General features: G+C 46.3%; 1 protein-coding gene across 1 annotated transcript in view; it reads left to right on the top strand.

The window, feature by feature from the left end:
- The window catches only part of COL23A1 (collagen type XXIII alpha 1 chain), a 347240-nt gene that overhangs the window by 16209 nt on the left and 313288 nt on the right, over positions 1 to 17743 (top strand). Inside the window, exon 2 of the mRNA XM_054487618.2 lies at positions 13830 to 13896. Within this exon, the coding sequence (XP_054343593.1) occupies positions 13830 to 13896 (67 nt within the window). The remainder of the gene's footprint in view (positions 1 to 13829; positions 13897 to 17743) is intronic.

Raw genomic sequence — 17743 nt, 5'->3', positions numbered from 1 at the left:
CGCCATCTTGCTTTCTATCACCAATAGCTCAGTTTTGCCTGTTCTAGAACCTCATATAAATAGAACCCTCAGGTCCAGGTGCGGTGGCTCATGCCTGGAATCCCAGCACTTTGGGAGGCTGAGTGGGTGGATCACTTGAGGTCAGGAGTTCAAGACTAGCCTGGTCAACATGGTGAAACCCTGTCTCTACTAAAAATACAAAAATTAGGCAGGCGTGGTGGTGGGCGCCTGTACCCCCAGCTACTCGGGAGGCTGAGGCAGGAGAATCGCTTGAACCTGGGAGGCTGAAGTTGCAGTGAGTGGAGATTGCATCACTGTACTCCAGCCTGGGTGACAGAGCGAGACTCTGTCTCAACAAAGAAAAAAAAGAACCCTGTGGTGTGGTATGTCTTCTTTTATGTGTGGTTCTTTTGCTTAAAATAGTGCTTTTGAGATTTATTCATGTATTTGCACGTATCAATAACTCTTTGTATTATAGAGTAGTATTTCATTGTATGACTATATCACTATCTGTTCATTCTCCTGTTAATGAGCATTTGAGTTGTTTCCAGTATTGGGTTATTATTAATAAAGCTGCTGTGAATATTTTCTACAAAAATTTAAAAAAATAATGAATGTGAATGTGAATGTGAATGAAGGATTACTGAGGAATCCCATTTGTTTGTAGACCAACCCTTTCAAAACATGTTAATGTATTTCAGGACCTATCAGGGACCCTTGAGGAAATGCGTTTGCTGACGTGGTTTGAAAGAGAGTCACTCAGTGTGCCAATGGGAGTCACTGATTAAACCCACGTTCTTAGAGAAAAGCCAAGTGGCCCCTGCCAAGTGCGGTGGCTGGGCAGACGCTCTCACAGTTGGCCTTTGCCATGACTCTGCCGGGTGCTTTACCTGTCACCGAACCCAGGCAGAACCTGAGGCTCAGTGTGATGCCTTCTGTCCCCAGGACACACACTCCACCACCCACCAAGCCTGTAGAAGCTGCGGCCTGGGATTTTTGTTGTTTGCCTTTTTTTTTTTTTTAAAGTATAATTGACATACAGTGAACTCCACAAATTAAAAATGCACAACTTAATAAATTTTGACATCTGTGCACACCTATGAAACCCTCTCCACAGTCTAGGTAGGGAATGCATCCCTCACCCTCCAGAGTTTCCTCCTGCCTCGTTAAATTCCCTCCCTTCCATCCCTCCCTGCCTGCCACCAAGGTGCCACTGATTTTGTTTACTATTGACTCATGTTCATTTTCCAGGATTTTTCTCTGGGTGGAATAACACACTCTTTGTTAGTCTGGTTTCTTTCACTCAGCGTAGTTATTGAGAGATACTTTGGTATGGTTATATAGTGGTTATACAAAGAACTGCTTTTGCACAATAGTTAATTCATTCTTTTTCATTACCGAGTATTAGTTCACTATATGGATATACCACAATTTGTTTATCCATTCAGCTATTGATGGAAGTTTGGATTATTTCCAGTTTTTGTCTATTGTAGATAAAGCTGCTATGGGTATTCACGTGCCAGTCCCTGTATGGATTTATTCTTTCATTTCTCTTGGATGTAAATACCCTGGAGTGGAATGGCTGAGCATACGATATGTGTATGATTAACTTTTTGAGAAATTGTTGCTGAAGGCCGTCGCATCATTTCAGATTCCCACCAGCAGTGGAGGACAATTCCAGTTACTCATGTATGTGTCACTTTTCTCTGACTGCTTTTAAGATTTTCTCTTTATCGCTGGTTTTAAGCAATCTGATTATGATATATCTTGGTGTCGTTTTCTTGATTTTTTTGTGTGTGTGCTTGGGTTTCATTGTGATTCTTAGATCTGTGGATTTATAATTTTCACCAAATTTGAAAACACTTTTTGACTATTCTTCAAAATTTTTTTTCCTATTTTGCTCTTTCTGGCTCCTCTTCTTTGGTGACTCCAATTCCACATATTTTGACCACTTGAAGTCCCACAGTTCACTAGCTCTCTTCTTTGTCTTTTCCTTTTAAAAATAATTCTCTGTGTGTTCATTTTAGGTAGTTTCTATTGCTGTCTTCAAGTTCATAATCTTTTCTTTGGCAAAGTCTCATCTGCCATTAATCCCTTCCACCATATTTTTCATCTCAGACCTGGTAGTTTTCATCTCTGGAATTTCAGTTTAGGTCTTTTTTTTTTTTTGAGAAGGAGTCTCACTCTGTTGCCCAGGCTGGAGTGCAGTGGCGCGATCTCGGCTCACTGCAAGCTCCACCTCCCAGGTTCACACCATTCTCCTGCCTCAGCCTCGCACGTAGCTGGGACTACAGGCGCCCGCCACCACGCCCAGCTAGTTTTTGTTATTTGTAGTAGACGGGGTTTCACCGTGTTAGCCAGGATGGTCTCGATCTTCTGACCTCGTGATCCGCCCACCTCGGCCTCCCAAAGTGCTGGGATTACAGGCGTGAGCCACCGCGCCTAGCCCAGTTTAGGTCTTTTCAGTACTTTGTTGTCTCTGCTTAGCTTTTTGCACATAGGCAGTACGGTTATAATAATTGTTTTAATGTCTTTGTGTGCTAATTCTAACTTCTGTGGCAGTTGTGGGCCAGTTTCAATTAATTAATTTTTTTGTTCATTATAGGGCCTATTTTCCTGCTGGTAACTTTTATTCTTCTGCCAGACATGATGAATTTTACCTCATGAGATGCTGAATATTTTTGCATTTGTATATATATTCCTGGGCTGTGTGATGCCACAATTAAGTTACTTGGAAATAGTTTGGTCCTTTAGGGTCTTGTTGGGATCTTAGGTGGGACTAGAACAGTGTTTCACTTAGGCCCTAGGGTTAATTCTTCCCTACTAGCAAGGCAGGGCCCTTCCTGGTGCTCCCCTCAGTATTTTATTTTTTATTTATTTATTTTTTGAGACTGAGTCTCACTCTGATCACTCTGTCACCCAGGCTGGAGTGCAGTGGTGCCATCTTGGCTCACTGCAACCTCTGCCTCCTGGGTTCAAGCGATTCTCCTGCCTCAGCCTCCCAAGTAGCTGGGATTACAGGCACCTGCTACTATGCCTGGCTAATTTTTGTATTTTCAGTAGACACTGGGTATCATCATGTTGGCCAGGCTGGTCTCGAACTCCTGATTTCAGGTGATCCGCCTGTGTCGGCCTCCCAAAGTGCTGAGATTACAGGTGTGAACCACCGCACCATGCCTCTCCTCAGTACTTTCTCATGGTGAATTATGAGGTTTACTGGGCTGGCTGGTGGGATCGGGCATTCTCCGGGCCCCTGTGTGAATGCTGTCTGCGGTGCCCTGGAATCCTTCTCAGTGGTTCGTTCCCTGACCTCAGTCATTTCATGGCCTGCAGGGGCTGATTAGGCCGTCTGCCTCCTACTCGAAGGGGATCCTCAGCAGATCTTGGTGGCTTTCATCTTTCCAGTCCTCTGTTCCGCACACTCTGACTGCCTCGGCCTCCCTTGGCCCTCAGCCCCATGTCTTCGATTCGGGAGGCTGCCAGGCGCCACCCGCGTCCCCCCTCCATGTGCTCAGCCTGGCCACTCCCCAGGTGGGAAGCTAGAGCAGTTGTTGCCTGTCTCAAAGATCACTGTCCTTGCCTGCCTGGCCCTAGCATCTTCACAATTATTGTTTTATATGCAGGAATACATTTGTGGCTTTTGTTGTTGATGTTGTTTAGGCAGAATGGCAAATCTAGTCATTGTCACTCTATCTTGCCTGTAAGTGTAAATTCATGATCTGGTCTTTTTAAAAGTGGGGATGATTTTAGATTTGTAGAAAAACTAATGTACTAATGTAGAAAAACATATGTACATAGTGTACATGTGTACATAACCACAGTACATTTGTCAAAAGTAAGAAATTAGGCCAGGCACAGTGGCTCACATCTATAATCCCAGCACTTTGGGAGGCTGAGGCAGGCACAGATCACTTGAGCTCCGGAGTTTGAGATCATCCTGGGCAACATGATGAAACCCAGTCTCTACAAAAGATAGAAAAATTAGCCTGACTTGGTGGCACCTGTAGTCCCAACTACTTGGGAGGCTGAGGGGGGAGGATGAGTTGAGCCCAGGAGGTCGAGGCTATAGTAAGCCATGATGGTGCCACTACACTCCAGCCTGGGTGACAGAGCAAGGCCCTGTTTCAAAAGCAAAAAAAAAAAAAGAAAAAGAAATGAACTGTGATACTGTGACAGGCAGAGTTCTAAGATGGTCTCCAACATTCCTGCTCCCAACGGAACATACTTTATACAATTCCCTCCTCTCCAGTACAGGCAGAACCCGTGGGTATGATGGACTGTCTTCCTATGATTGAGTTACTAAGGAATCACTTGACTTTGAGTTAGTGAAAAAGGAGATTATTCAGTGGCCCTGACTTAACCAAGTGAGCCCTTCAAAGGGATGAGGACCCTCCTGAAGTCAGGGATGTGCAGCATGAAGGGGTGTGGAGGGGCTACGTGGCGGGGAACTGTGAGCTGCCTCTGGGAACTGAGAGCCCCCAGCCAACAGCCAGCAAGAGAATGAGGCCTTCCTGCTAAACCACGAGGAACCACATGAACTTGAGAGAGGACTCAGAGCTCCAGGAAGAAACCCCCAGCTGACTCATTGATTTCAGCCTGTGAGAACCTGAACAGAGACCAACTGCAGTTATGCCCAGCCTCTGACCACACAAACTGTAATATAGTCAATGTGTATTTAAACTGCTAACTTTGTGGCATTTGTTATACAGCAATAAAAAACAAATACAATTACTGTTAACTAAAGAGGATCAGATCAAATATATTAGTAACAATATCCCACTTTTAATGTAGCAAGATCTCAGTAAGGACTAATGTGAAGACCAGCACGAAACCATTGGAAAACTTCCACCAACGTTCAAGATGATGTTAACACACTCATATTGCATCTTGGTTGGAGGTGGTTAGAATCCTGGCCGGGCGCGGCGGCTCACGCCTGTAATCCCAGCACTTTGGGAGGCCGAGGCGGGCGGATCATGAGGTCAAGAGATCGAGACCATCCTGGCTAACACGGTGAAACCCCGTCTCTACTAAAAATACAAAAAAATTAGCCGGGTGTGATGGCGGGCGCCTGTAGTCCCAGCTATGCGGGGGGCTGAGGCAGGAGAATGGCGTGAACCTGGGAGGCGGAGCTTGCAGTGAGCCAAGATTGCGCCACTGCACTCCAGCCTGGGCGACAGAGCGAGACTCCGTCTCAAAAAAAAAAAAAAAGAATCCTGATCAAGAATTTATGTGAGAAAATATTCACACATCCTATATCTGATTAGGGTCTAGTATACAGATTCTATAAAGAGCTCCTACAGTTCAACAACAAAACTACACACAACCCAATTTTAACATGGGCAAAAGACTTGAACAGACATTTCTTCAAATAGGATATACAGATGAGCAACAAACACACGAAAAGTATCTTGACATCATTTGTCATTAGGGAAATGTAAATCAAACCCACAATGATATACCATTTCACATCCACCAGGATCTTTTGGCAAAAATGTGGAGAAATTGGAACTGTCATACATTGCCGGTGGCAGTGTAAAATGACTCAGCCACTGTGGAAAACAGTTTGGTGGGATCCTCAAAAAATTAAATGTGAAATTACCATATGACCCAGCAATTCCACTCCCAGGTTTATACCCCAAAGAATTGAAAACAGATACTCAAATAAAAGTAGACTCATGTTCACAGCAGCTCTATACACAACAGCCAAAAGGTGGAAAGCGCCCAGATGTTCATCAATGAATGGATAAGCAAATGGTAGTGTAGACAGCATGCAATATTATTCAGTCATAAAAAGGAATGAATGATCCACGCCAATGTGCGTGAGTCTCAAACACATCATGCTGAGTGAGAGGAACCAGACAAAGGGCAAGGAAATCACAAGTGGTGTTGATTCTGCTTATGTGAAATATACAGAATAGGTAAATCCCATAGAAACAAAGCAGACTGGTGGTTGCAGGGGCTGGGGTTAGGGAGGAAAGGATACAGGAGTTCCTTTTGGGGTGATGACAGTGTTTGGAAAATAGAGGGAGTGATTGTATAACATTATGAATCTACTGAATGCCACTGAATTGTTCACTTTAAAATGGTTAATTTTATGTTAATGATTATGTGAATTTCACCTCAGTTAAAAAAAATAGATCCATTCTGAAAAATAACAAGGCTATATCTTCGTTGGTGGTAAGTGACTTTGTGATTATGCTTTTTATTTTTAACTAAATTACACCTTAGATTTCACCCATTTCTTCCCTCTAATGTCCTTTTCCTATTCCAGGGTCCATCTAGGACACACATTGCATTTAATTGTGCTGTCTTCTTAGTCTCTTCCAATCTATGACCATTTCTCAGTCTTCCCTTGCTTTGCATGGCCTTGACAGTTTTGAGACATATTGAGTAGGTATTTTATAGAATGTCTCACAATTTGGGATAGTCTAATACTTCTCATGAGGAGCGTTTGGAAAGAATACCACTGAGGTGGATTGCCATGTTCATGGCATCCCATCAGGGGGCCCATGGGGCCAGCATGAGGTATTCCTGTGACATTAACCTTGATCACTTGGTTAAGGGAAGGGAAATCTGCCAGATTTCTCCATTATAAAGTTATTGTTTAAATCTAGCCCATATCAAGGAGAGGGGAAGTTAGCTTCACCTCCGGGAAGAGGGAAGTATTTACATATATTATTTGGAATTCTGTAAGGAAGTTTTATCTCTTCTCTCCATTTATTTATTCAATCATTTATATCACTATAGACTCAAGGATATTTAATTTATTCTTTGCGTTATAAGACCACACGACATTATTTATTTTGTTGCTTAAATTGTTCCAGCTTTGGCCATTCTAAGCTCTTTCAGGTTGGTTTTCAGGCTGGAGTGTGGTGGCGCAGTCTCTGCTCACTGCAACCTCTGTCTCCCAGGTTCAAGCAATTCTTGTGCCTCAGCTTCTCAAGTAGCTGGGATTACAGGCGTGATCCAACATGCCTGGCTAATTTTTGTATTTTTAATAGAGACAGGGTTTCACCATGTTAGCCAGGCTGGTCTTGAACTCGTGACCTCAAGTAATTTGCCCGTCCTGGCATCCCAAATTGCTGGGATTACAGGCGTGAGCCACTGCACCCAGCCTTTCAGGTTGGTTCTTATGTTTCTTTGACAAGTGCCCCTGACCCCAACCCCTTTGTAAAGCACTTCCTTACTTTCTGGCACTGTAAGACTCCAGGCTCATCTTGTGTTTTTTTTCTGCCTTGGCCCTAGAATTTCTCATTTCTCATCTCTCCAAGAAGCCCTGGTTCCTTTTATTGGAGAATGATATTAGAGACCAAGATCTGGGTACTGTGTGTGCTTGTTACTACTAGGGTGTGACTGTTCGTAGAACTTCTCTGCAGTCAGAGGGAGGGTATAGAAACATGTATATTGACTCCTCTATATGCACATATCTGTGATTATTTCTGTATGTATCTATCTGTATACAGAACATGAACATGACCTCATAGTTATGTCTTTGATTCCGATTCGGCACTACAGGATTCATTATAGCTGTCCTCCTTTGCTTATTTGTAACTTCTTTCTTGGACAGTGAGAAACCTGGCTCTTATTACTCATAATTTGTTTACTTATCTATTCAACCCTAATGTGTATATAAAGTAGTTTCAAAATTGCTAACCTGAATCTCTGTGAGAAACATCTTTACCTCCTAGCTAGAGTACAGTGTTTACATCAGATTCCTTTTGTCTTTAGCCTTAGAGTTTTCTTTTTCTTTTCTTTCTCTTTTTTTTTTTTTTTTGAGACAGAGTCTTACTATGTCACCCAGGCTGGAGTGCAGTGGCATGATCTTGGCTCACTGCAACCTTTGCCTCCCGGGTTCAAGTGATTCTCTTGCCTTAGCCTCCCAAGTAGCTGGGATTACAGGTGCGCACCACCACATCAGGCTAATTTTTATATTTTTAGTAGAGAGGGCGGTTTCACCATGTTGGCCAGGCTGGTCTCGAACTCCTGACCTCAGGTGATCCTCCCGCCTCTGCCTCACAAAGTGCTGGGGTTACAGGCATGAGCCACCACACCTGGCCAGCCTTAGAGTTTTCAATGAAAACACTATTTTGCAACGTTACTTAGGTCAGCTACACTTTTCCCCAACCTTCAGTGAGGTTATGTCATACAACTTTAATATAGTTAGATTTGTTATTCTAGCCTGGGTTTCTCCAGCATCCTGACTTTTGGTTTGTAATTGGTATTCATTACAGGTCACTCTTTGGGATGGACAGTCCTGTGGTTTTTGACAAATGCATAATCATGTGTCCACCACCCCAGGACCACACAGAACAGTTCTGTCACCCTTAATCTCCTCCATGCTGCCCTTGTAGTTAATTCCTGTCACTTTCCCAACCTTTTGCAGACACTGAACTGGTTTCTATCTGAGTTATGTATGGCTTGGCTTCTGATAGCAATTTTATTTTTATTTTTTATTTATTTTTTGAGATGGAGTCTTGCTCTTGTTGCCCAGGCTGGAGTGCAATGACATGCTCTTGCTCACTGCAACCTCTGCCTCCCGGGTTCAAGTGATTCTCCTGCCTCAGCCTCTTGAGTATCTGGGACTACAGGTGTGTGCCACTACGCCCAGCTAATTTTTTTTTTTTGTATTTTTTTTAGTAGAGATGGGGTTTCACCATTTTGGCCAGGCTAGTCATGAACTCCTGACCTCAGGTGATCTGCCTGCTTCGGACTCCCAAAGTGTTGGGATTACAGGTGTGAGCCACCGCGCCCGGCCCTGTTAGCTTTAAAGAATGTTTGTAGATAGGAGCATTACTTGAGAGCAGAGATTGTCATCTATGATCCATGTCAGTTGCTACCAGGATTTAAGTCCAGCCCTGACACTTCTCTTTCTGTCTCAATTTTCCCATCTGTAAATGGGTGTAATAAGAATCCCAGCCTCGTGGGGGTTATCGGGAGGAATAGATAAGATAATAGCAATTGGCGTGGTGTCTGGCCCATAATAAGTAATCCAGTCTTGATAATAATACTTCAGTTGTATTTGTCATCGTGGTGGGGTATCAAAAGAGAAAGTTTAAAGGGGTCAGGAAACGGAGTCCCCTCGGGTTGCTGGTGGTGGTGAGAAGGCTTGAACTGTCTCTTCGTAAGCGGGTAGAAGGGGAGCAGAGAAGCTGTGCCTGTGGTCAGCATTTCGTTCTTGACAAGCCCTTCCTCTGGTGTTTGTGGTATGCGTGTGTTCACAGGATGGACCCTGGAGCTGGGTCTCCCTGAGGAGACAGAGTCCGTCACTCTGAAATTGCCCTCAGCGGGGAGATTTCAAGGGTTTACATTGTCTCTTCTGCTTTCAGACTTTTTTGTTTTTCACTGAGAAGATGATATTACAACAGCCCAGAAAGAAGAAAATCACCATCATTCCAACACCCATGTGGGTTGTTTTGTTAGTTGCTGTTCCCCCATGCCTGTGTTTCTGCATCAATGTAGACATTTTATTTATTGTAGCATAAGCATTTTTCCTTGTTGCTACATGGTCTTCATAATGCTATTTCCTGATGTGACAGTTGCATTCAGGGGATTCCACATCTTTCACTAAACCATTCCCACTGTTTTACAGTGCAACTTCTGCATAAATATCATGTTTTGCTTCTGCTGATTTATTCCCTTAGGATATATTCCCCAGAGTAGGAATTTTTAGTCAAAGGATAGAAATGTCTTCATTATTTACAGCGTTTTATAGGAATAAATCATCGCATCTTTCTTTTCTCTGTCAATCTATATTTCCTCAGAACAAAACCACTTGAGGATGTGATCAAACATCTGGTGAAGTGTTCAAGACTAGTGCCCCGATAGATCATTTATAAACGTACCCTCTGACCATGTCATGAATGCTTTTCTAAAAACCAGAATTTCCCTGATTCCCTGAGCTCTTGCCACCCTTCTCCCAGACTTCAAGTTCTCCTTCCCAGTACTTCTAGAAGGGAACTTGCCCAAAGTCTCTGGTCTTTTCTCAGAAACTCATCCTTTATTTACTTTTAGAGTCACGACTTGTTTGCATATGTAAAACCAGGACCATATTGTTTGCAGATGCTGGGGGTGCTGCCAGATAATTGAATGTAAATTGAGGCTTTTAAGTCATTTTTACAAACCTGGACACAAAGGAATAGTTTCTTAGGATTAAAAAAAAAAGAGCATGAAGTAAAGATTGTGAGATTGGGTTTCTAATTCAAACATTTCACTTTGTATTCTTAGTAGTCAGGACACAGAAAGTGAGGGGCCTGGAGGTGGGGGAGAGGAGGGGTCCGGGAGAGAAAACTTTACAGATTCACCATCTAATCTAGAAAAACAAAAGCACAAAAGGAGTTAGGATAAATGACCAGCACAATCCCAGTAACCTATGATCCCCGCCGCTAGCATTGACAGTACCTAGCATTTTATTTTAAGGTGAGAGTAGCTCAAAAGTAATTGTGTTTCCTATCAGTAGTTGATAAAATCCTTCTCCCCCTTCAGAGAGAGGTTCAGATGTGATAGCAGTAGCCCAAGTGTGACAGCAGTTGTTAAAAGTGAATTGTTTTGGGCATGAAATGCTTTTGTTTAAAAAATGAAATCAGTGTGGAAGTCCTTTCTGTCCTGTCTAGCACTGATAAAAACAGATGAGAGTTTCTTACACAGGTTGACTGGCTTAAACTAAAACGTTGGGTTTCTTCTCCAAGTACATTTTGAAATCTGCTTTAATATCTGCAAATACAATGGGGAAAAGAGTGAGTTCTGGCTGGGCGTGGTGACTCAACGCCTGTAATCCCACACTTTGAGAGGCCGAGGCAGGAGGATTGCTTGAGCCCAGGAATTTGTGACCAGCCTGGGCAACATAGTGAAGCCCCGTCTCTACAAAAAAATTAAAAATTAGCTGGGTGTAGTGGTACCTTCGTGTATACCCAGCTACTCAGGAGGCTGAAGTGGGAGGATTGCTTGAGCCTGAGAGGTTGAGGCTGTGGTGAGCAGAGATCGTGCCACTGCACTCCAGCCTGGATGACAGAGTGAGACCTTGTCTAAAAAAAAAAAAAAAAAAAAAAAAAAGTGAGTTCTGAGGTCCGGCTCAAGGGTGCAGCTTTTGCATGGGCCCCCCATTCAACTGGGACAGGTGTGACCAGTGTGCTGCATTCTGCGCAGAAGCCTCAGCCCCTCATGGACTCCACTCCAGGCAGCCCTGCTGGGAGTGGGGATGAGTAGGGATGGTGTCTGCTGCGCCTGGGTGGAGCAGCTCTCACCCACAGGCTGCAGGGTGCGTTTGGAGGCTGGGGGCTGGTCCAGGCTGCCCACAAGGGTCCTGTGGGACAGCTGGGCAGCTCCATCCAGAGCAGCAGTGAGTGGCAGGTCCAGTCCCTGCGGGAAGCTGGGAGCCTAGCATCCAGAGGCCTAGCCAGGTTCTGATTTACAGGGCAAGTCAAGGGCTTGCAGAGTCAGGGCTGGGGAGTGCAGTGATGATGGAGGAGTGACTGCGCCTAAAGGCACCCCCTGGAGTACCCTCTGGCTGCCCTGGTGTTGCTTTTGAGAAGTGAAGCCAGTTTGACTTCCTGGGTCAAGTGGGGACTTGGAGAACTTTTCTTACAAGAGGTTTGTAAAATGCACCAATCAGTGCTCTGTAAAAATGCACCAATCAGTGCTCTGTAGCTAGCTAGAGGTTTGTAAAGTGCACCAATCATTGCTCTGTAAAAATGCACCAAACAGCGCTCTGTAGCTAGCTAGAGGTTTGTAAAATGGACCAATCAGCACTCTGTAAAGTGGACTAATCAGCACTCTGCAAAATGGACCAATCAGCAGGACATGGGCGGGGGCAAATAACAGAATAAAAGCTGCTGCCTCCCCCTCCCCGCCCCCAGCCCCACCACCAGCCAGCGGCAGCGACCTGTGTGGGTCCTTCACCTTGTGGGATCTTTGTTCTTTCGCTCTTCACAATAAATCTCCCTGCTGCTCACTCTTTGTGTCAGTGCCATCTTTAAGAGCTGCAACACTCACCAGGAACAGGCGGCTCCATTCTTTTTTTTTTTTCTTTGAAAAAAAGAGTCTCTCTGTCGCCCAGGCTGGAGAGCAGTGGCGCGATCTCGGCTCACTGCAAGCCCCGGCTCCCGGGTTCACGCCATTCTCCTGCCTCAGCCTCCGGAGTAGCTGGGACTACAGGCGCCCGCCACCACGCCCGGCTATTTTTTGTATTTTTAGTGGAGGCGAGGTTTCACCATGTTAGCCAGGATGGTCTCGATCTCCTGACCTTGGTGATCCGCCCGCCTCGGCGTCCCAAAGTATGAGTGAGCGAGCCACTGCGCCCCGGCCTGCGGCTCCATTCTTTTTTTTTTTTTGAGATGGAGTCTCGCTCTGGCACCCAGGCTGGAGTGCAGTGGCGCGATCTCGGCTCACTGCAACCTCCGCCTCTCGGGTTAAAGCAGTTCTCCAGCCTCAGTCTCTCAAGCAGCTGGGATTATAGGCGCCTGCCACCACGCTGCCGCTTTATTCTTGAAGTCAGCGAGACCACGAACCCACCGGCAGGAACCAACTCCAGACACACTTTGACCATGGTAACTTCTTCTGTTTTAGGATCTGCTTAGCTCTCTGTGCCTCTTGTTGTCCATCTGTAAAATGAGGATGAAATGGCAGGTGGAGTGGAACTGTGAAGTGCCTTTCCGGGGGCTGGAGGTGCCCTGGTGAAGTCTCCCGGTCCTGGGCTGTTCCAGTCAGAGGCAGACAGGGCCTGGCTGGGGTCTTGTCGTCTGTGCAAATTCTCTACTCCTCTAAAGCAGTGCTTAAAAATACTGTTTGATGTTTAAACATGAAGCCCTCGGTTCTCATGGTGGCACTGCACTGTTCACTTAGGTCAGCACAGATTTGTGCTCTTTGTTTTGCTTTTAGGGGGATTTTTTTTTTCCCCCTAAGAGAAAGGTTAAGACTGTGTATCTTCATTGGGACTCAAGTTCTGGCTAGTTTTGGGATTTGGGCCAATTGCTTCATTCCTCTAAACCTAGATTTGGGATGTGGGACAAATTTCTTTTTTTCCAAGCTTGCTTTCCTCATCTGTGAGGCAGGGACCATTTGTTCTGGCCTCAGAGGTGCCTATAGGGTTCCATCGGGCTAGGAGCCTGCCAGAGCAGTCCCTGCATTGTAGGGGAGCTGTGCCTTTTGACCCTCTTTCTGTGGTAATTCTTTTCCTTTCACCCAAATCTGGCACAGGGCTGGGCATGTGTAGGGATTCTTGTTAAATTTTACTGAACCAAATTTTCTAGGCCAAGGATCCCCACTGGTAAGAAGAAAGGAAAATGGAAAACAGAAAACAACAAAGGAAAATGTTTTCATCAGGGTGATTCAACCCGGGCCATCAGGTCCCAGGCCGGTGGGCTAGGAGGGGCTGCAGCCATGGGGTTTCGCGACTTCCCGGGTGTGAACGGGGTGTCCTTGTGAGTGCAGAAAGCCGCCTGGAGCACTAACTTAGATCTGCTCTCCCCAGGCCTCCCTCAGCCCCAACCTCCTTCCCTTCAGGGCTGGTGGTCGCTGTGGCTTTTCTTGACTTGCAGGACGCTGTTTCTGTCCTTGGAACTCTTGGTATTCTATTTGAAAATGCCGTAACAAAGCAGAAACCTGCCACCTTTTCAGGGACTCACCAGTAACTGTTTAGTGTTTGTGTTTGTTTTTCCTCATTCTAAAATTCCCTGTAGAGTTTAAGGATCTTTTGAGAGATGGTCTCAAAGACAGCTCCAGCACTGTAGATAGTTTAGATACATTTGTTTTTGCTGATGTTTCCACTTTCACCCCTCTCTGTTCTGAAACTCATTCTCTCCTTGTATTTTTTTCTTTTTTTTTTTCCGGCTCAGAAGTTGGATGGACTAGCGAAGCTCCGGACTGTTCGGGAAGCTCCATCCGAATGTGTCTGCCCCCCAGGTAAGTGAAGGTTGAGCTCCCTTCTGGCTCCTGCATTCCGCCGCCATTTGCTTGGGATTGCTGAGAACAGCATGGTCCAGAAGGTGGACTGGGGTGTCAGGCTGTCGTCTTCGTGCACTGTCCTGGGGCCTTTCTTCCCCACGTTGACCCTGGCAGGCTCTCTGGTCGGTTTCCAGCAAAGTAAACGGACTTGGTTTGCTGGGTGGTATTGGTGGAGAAGCTAAGACATTGTCAGAGATGACTTAGCTGCCTGAAGACTTAGATGGTAGGGAAGTAGCAGCTGGCCCATTTCAAAGATGGAGAAAGGGGTGTGAACTTTTGGGAGGTGACAGCCTGGAACCCCAGTCGCCCCCACTGTACCAACGTTGCAACCAGAGCTCTATGTCAGACGTGCAGAAGGTAGATGAATAGCGGACATAGCCTTCTTGTTTTCATTTCTTGCAGTGGAGGCAGAGGAAGGAAACAGGCAATGAGGTCTGAATTATTCAAATTATCATAGACTCTCTTTGGTTTTGCTGGTGCAGACCAGGATGGCTGTGATTGAAACCAGGAATTGTTGACTCCTGATCCACATGGCTCAAATCCAGGCTCATAACAGGTCTCCTGGGTGTCCTCAGGGGAGCTTTGTACAGGTCATGGCCCAGTGTGTGGTCTCTAACGATGGTGTTTTCAGGGTTAGAATGACCCTCCCTTAGAATAGTGTCTGATACCAGTGGATGAGTGGAAAATGGTGATGTATCTCAGACTCCTCGACATGCAGGGAAAGGTGACTTTCGTTATTGGTCCAGAGAACACAGGAGCTGCGCAGTGTCCCTTGTCCTCACTGTCATTCCTTCCATTAGCCAAGTGGTCTGGAAACCAAACTCACTGATAACATCCCAGGGTTGGGAGATGCCCCGAGATTTCCGCAAAGGTGGATCTCATGGTGTGAAAATTCCGTCTCTGAGGGCCAGGTGGGAGAAGATTTTTATGGTTGAGCTTGAGCTAGCCTTTATAGGACCTCTGAGGTTTTAATATGAGAAAGAGGATTTGACAAGGGAATGACTCCATTCACAGATCAAGAAGTCAGAAACTGTGGCCGGGTGCGGTGGCCCACACCTGTAATCCCAGCACTTTGGGAGGCCGAGGCAGGTGGATCACCTGAGGTCAGGAGTTCGAGAGCAGTCTGGCCAATGTGGTGAAACCCTGTCTCTACTAAAAATATAAAAAATTAGCCAGGCATGGTGGCGCATGCCTGTAGTCGCAGCTACTTGGGAGGCTGAGGTGGGAGAATTGCTTCAACCTGGGAGGTGGAGGTTGCAGTGAGCCGAGATTGCACCATTATACTCCAGCCTGGGTGACAGAGCGAGACTTCGTCAAAAAAAAAAAAAAAAAAGTCAGAAATTGCAATTAAATGGGAGGAAAAATTCACATCCACAAATGGATTTTTAGATGATCTGCAAAATGTGTAAAATGCCAACAGTCCTTCTTTTTCGTCCCCCTCTTTCTGAGTGTTATTTGGATGCATACCTATGCGTGTGTTTTTTTGAACTGGGAGTCACACCCCATTTGTGAGATACCAAGTCAGTTTAGTGGGTTGCCGCCAGCAACCACTAGCATGAAGTTGTGAACTAGCATAGAAGTCTGGAATAAAAAAGGCCCGAGTGAAACTTTGGTTTTGGCTATTAATATTTGTAGATTGGACTTGGATGGTGTGAGATGGGTTTCTTGCTGTGGGTTACTAACAGAAGGCTTGAAAGTCCCCAGGACAGATGATGGGTGGAGAGTGGAAGAAGGGGGACACAAGCTGGCATGGAGCTCCCGGATCAATCAGAACTGGAGCCACATCTTGGGTGTGCCCCTTACTAGCACTGAGGGTCTTTATCAGTAAATGATAACATCTTGAAGCAGGCTCTGGGGGGCTTTCTGAGGGTGTGGAGAAGGTGTAAGTTAAAGCCAGTGACTACAGAGGGACCTGTGTCCTGCCTTCCATCAGGAGTTGGGAGCAGGGAACAGGGGTCCTGAACTCCTCTAGAAAGAAGCTCCCAAGAAGGTCTTGGGAAGACCATGGGGGGCTGAAGGGCTGGTCAGAGCCTCTTGTCCCACCGAGAGGAAGGCATGGTAGACTCCCCAGCTCCCTGGGGAGCCCTGCTGATCATCAGCACCGTGCTGATGCTGTCCCAGGAATTCCAGGCTGTGATGGAGGCCGTCCTGGCAGGTGTGGTCAGTGTGGCCTTGGGGTGCAGCACGACGACCCTAGCCAGACCCCTCAGCACAGCCATGTCCATGCCTGCACTTTCTCTCCTGTCACCTCGAGAGCCCTTTAGACCAGAGCCTTCATCAACGCTAAACCCCAGCAGGCTGGCACATGAGCCCCTTGTCTTATAAAGAACAGAGGCCTTTGTCTCCAACACCAGAAGTCCTAACTCATTCCTCTTCTCCCTGGCTCCAAGGCTCCAAGGCTCTCCAGCGTGTCCCTCGGGCTTTTGGAGTGTGGAGACACAGACCACGTTCTGCAGTGGGGCTCCTTGTCTGATTCTAGCTGGCTGCAGCTCCCCACCTAGCAGCCCGGGGAGTCAGTGGAATCTTTTGTTGGATCCTAGCATGCAGCAGTCAGATAAGCAAGGCCAGAGGAGGGGCGGCTCTTCTGGATGTGCCACCCATTGCGAGGTTGAGTGTGGTGGCAGGGGCTTCTCTCTCGCCCCAACCAGTGGATATCGCTGGCAGGAGGACTGGCGGGGGTCCCTGAGCTGGCTCTGGTGAGCCTTGTCCCCCTTCTCAATAAAATAGTGTAGTGGGTTGAATCCTGTCGCCCTCAAAAGATATGTCCAAGTCCTAACCCCCCGTACCTGGGAATGTGACCTTGGAAAGTAGGGTCTTTGCAGGTGTAATTAGGGATCTCAGAATAGGTCATTCAGCATTTAGGGTGTGTCTACATCCAATGCCAGTTGTCCTTAGATGAGGCAAGGAGAGATTTGAGACCAAGACGCACAGACCAGAGGGCTAGGTGACGGCGGAGTGGGGATTGCATGTGCCAGCCAAGAAACACTAAAATGCCGGCAGCCACCAGAGCTACGGAGGGGTGTGGAAGGGACTCTCCCTGAGGAGCCCACCCCGAAGACGCCTTGGGCTTCTTGCCCCTAGAACTGGGAGAGCTTATAGTAATTTGTTGCCGCGGCAGACCTGTGTCTTATTTTATTTTACTTTACTTTACTTTTCTTTTTTTTTTTTTAATTTATTTTTGAGATAGAGTTTCACTCTTGTTGCCCAGGCTGGAGTGCAATGGCGCGATCTCAGCTTACTGCAGCCTCTGCCTCCCGTATTCAAGCGATTCTCCTGCCTCAGCCTCCCAAGTAGCTGAGATTACAGGCTCCCATCACAATGCCTGGTAGTAGAGACGGGGTTTCGTCATGTTGGCCAGGCTGGTCTCGAACTCCTGACCTCAAGTAATCCATGTGCCTCAGCCTCCCAAAGTGTTGGACTACAGGGATGAGCTACCACACTCATCTTTTTTATTTTATTTTATTTTATTTTATTTGACAGAGTTTCGCTCTTGTTGCCCAGGCTGGAGTGCAGTGGTGCGATCTTGGCTCACTGCAACCTCCACCTCCCAGGTTCCAGCAATTCTCCTGCCTCAGCCTCTCAAGTAGCTGGGACTACAGATGCCTGCCACCATGCCCAGCTAATTTTTGTATTTTTATTAGAGATGGAGTTTGACCATGTTGGCCAGGCTGGTCTCGAACTGCTGACCTCAGATGATACACCCGCCTTGGCCTCCCAAAGTGCTGGGATTATAGGCGTGAGCCACCATGCCTGGCCCATTACAACTAATTTTAAAGTAGTAACTCCTCCTCCTCCTTTTTTTTTT

The sequence above is a fragment of the Pongo pygmaeus genome, chromosome 4 (assembly GCF_028885625.2).
Source record: "Pongo pygmaeus isolate AG05252 chromosome 4, NHGRI_mPonPyg2-v2.0_pri, whole genome shotgun sequence".
NCBI lineage: Eukaryota > Metazoa > Chordata > Mammalia > Primates > Hominidae > Pongo > Pongo pygmaeus.
The sequence above is the reverse complement of the archived record's forward strand: the minus strand, read 5'-3'. Positions and strand labels throughout refer to the sequence as shown.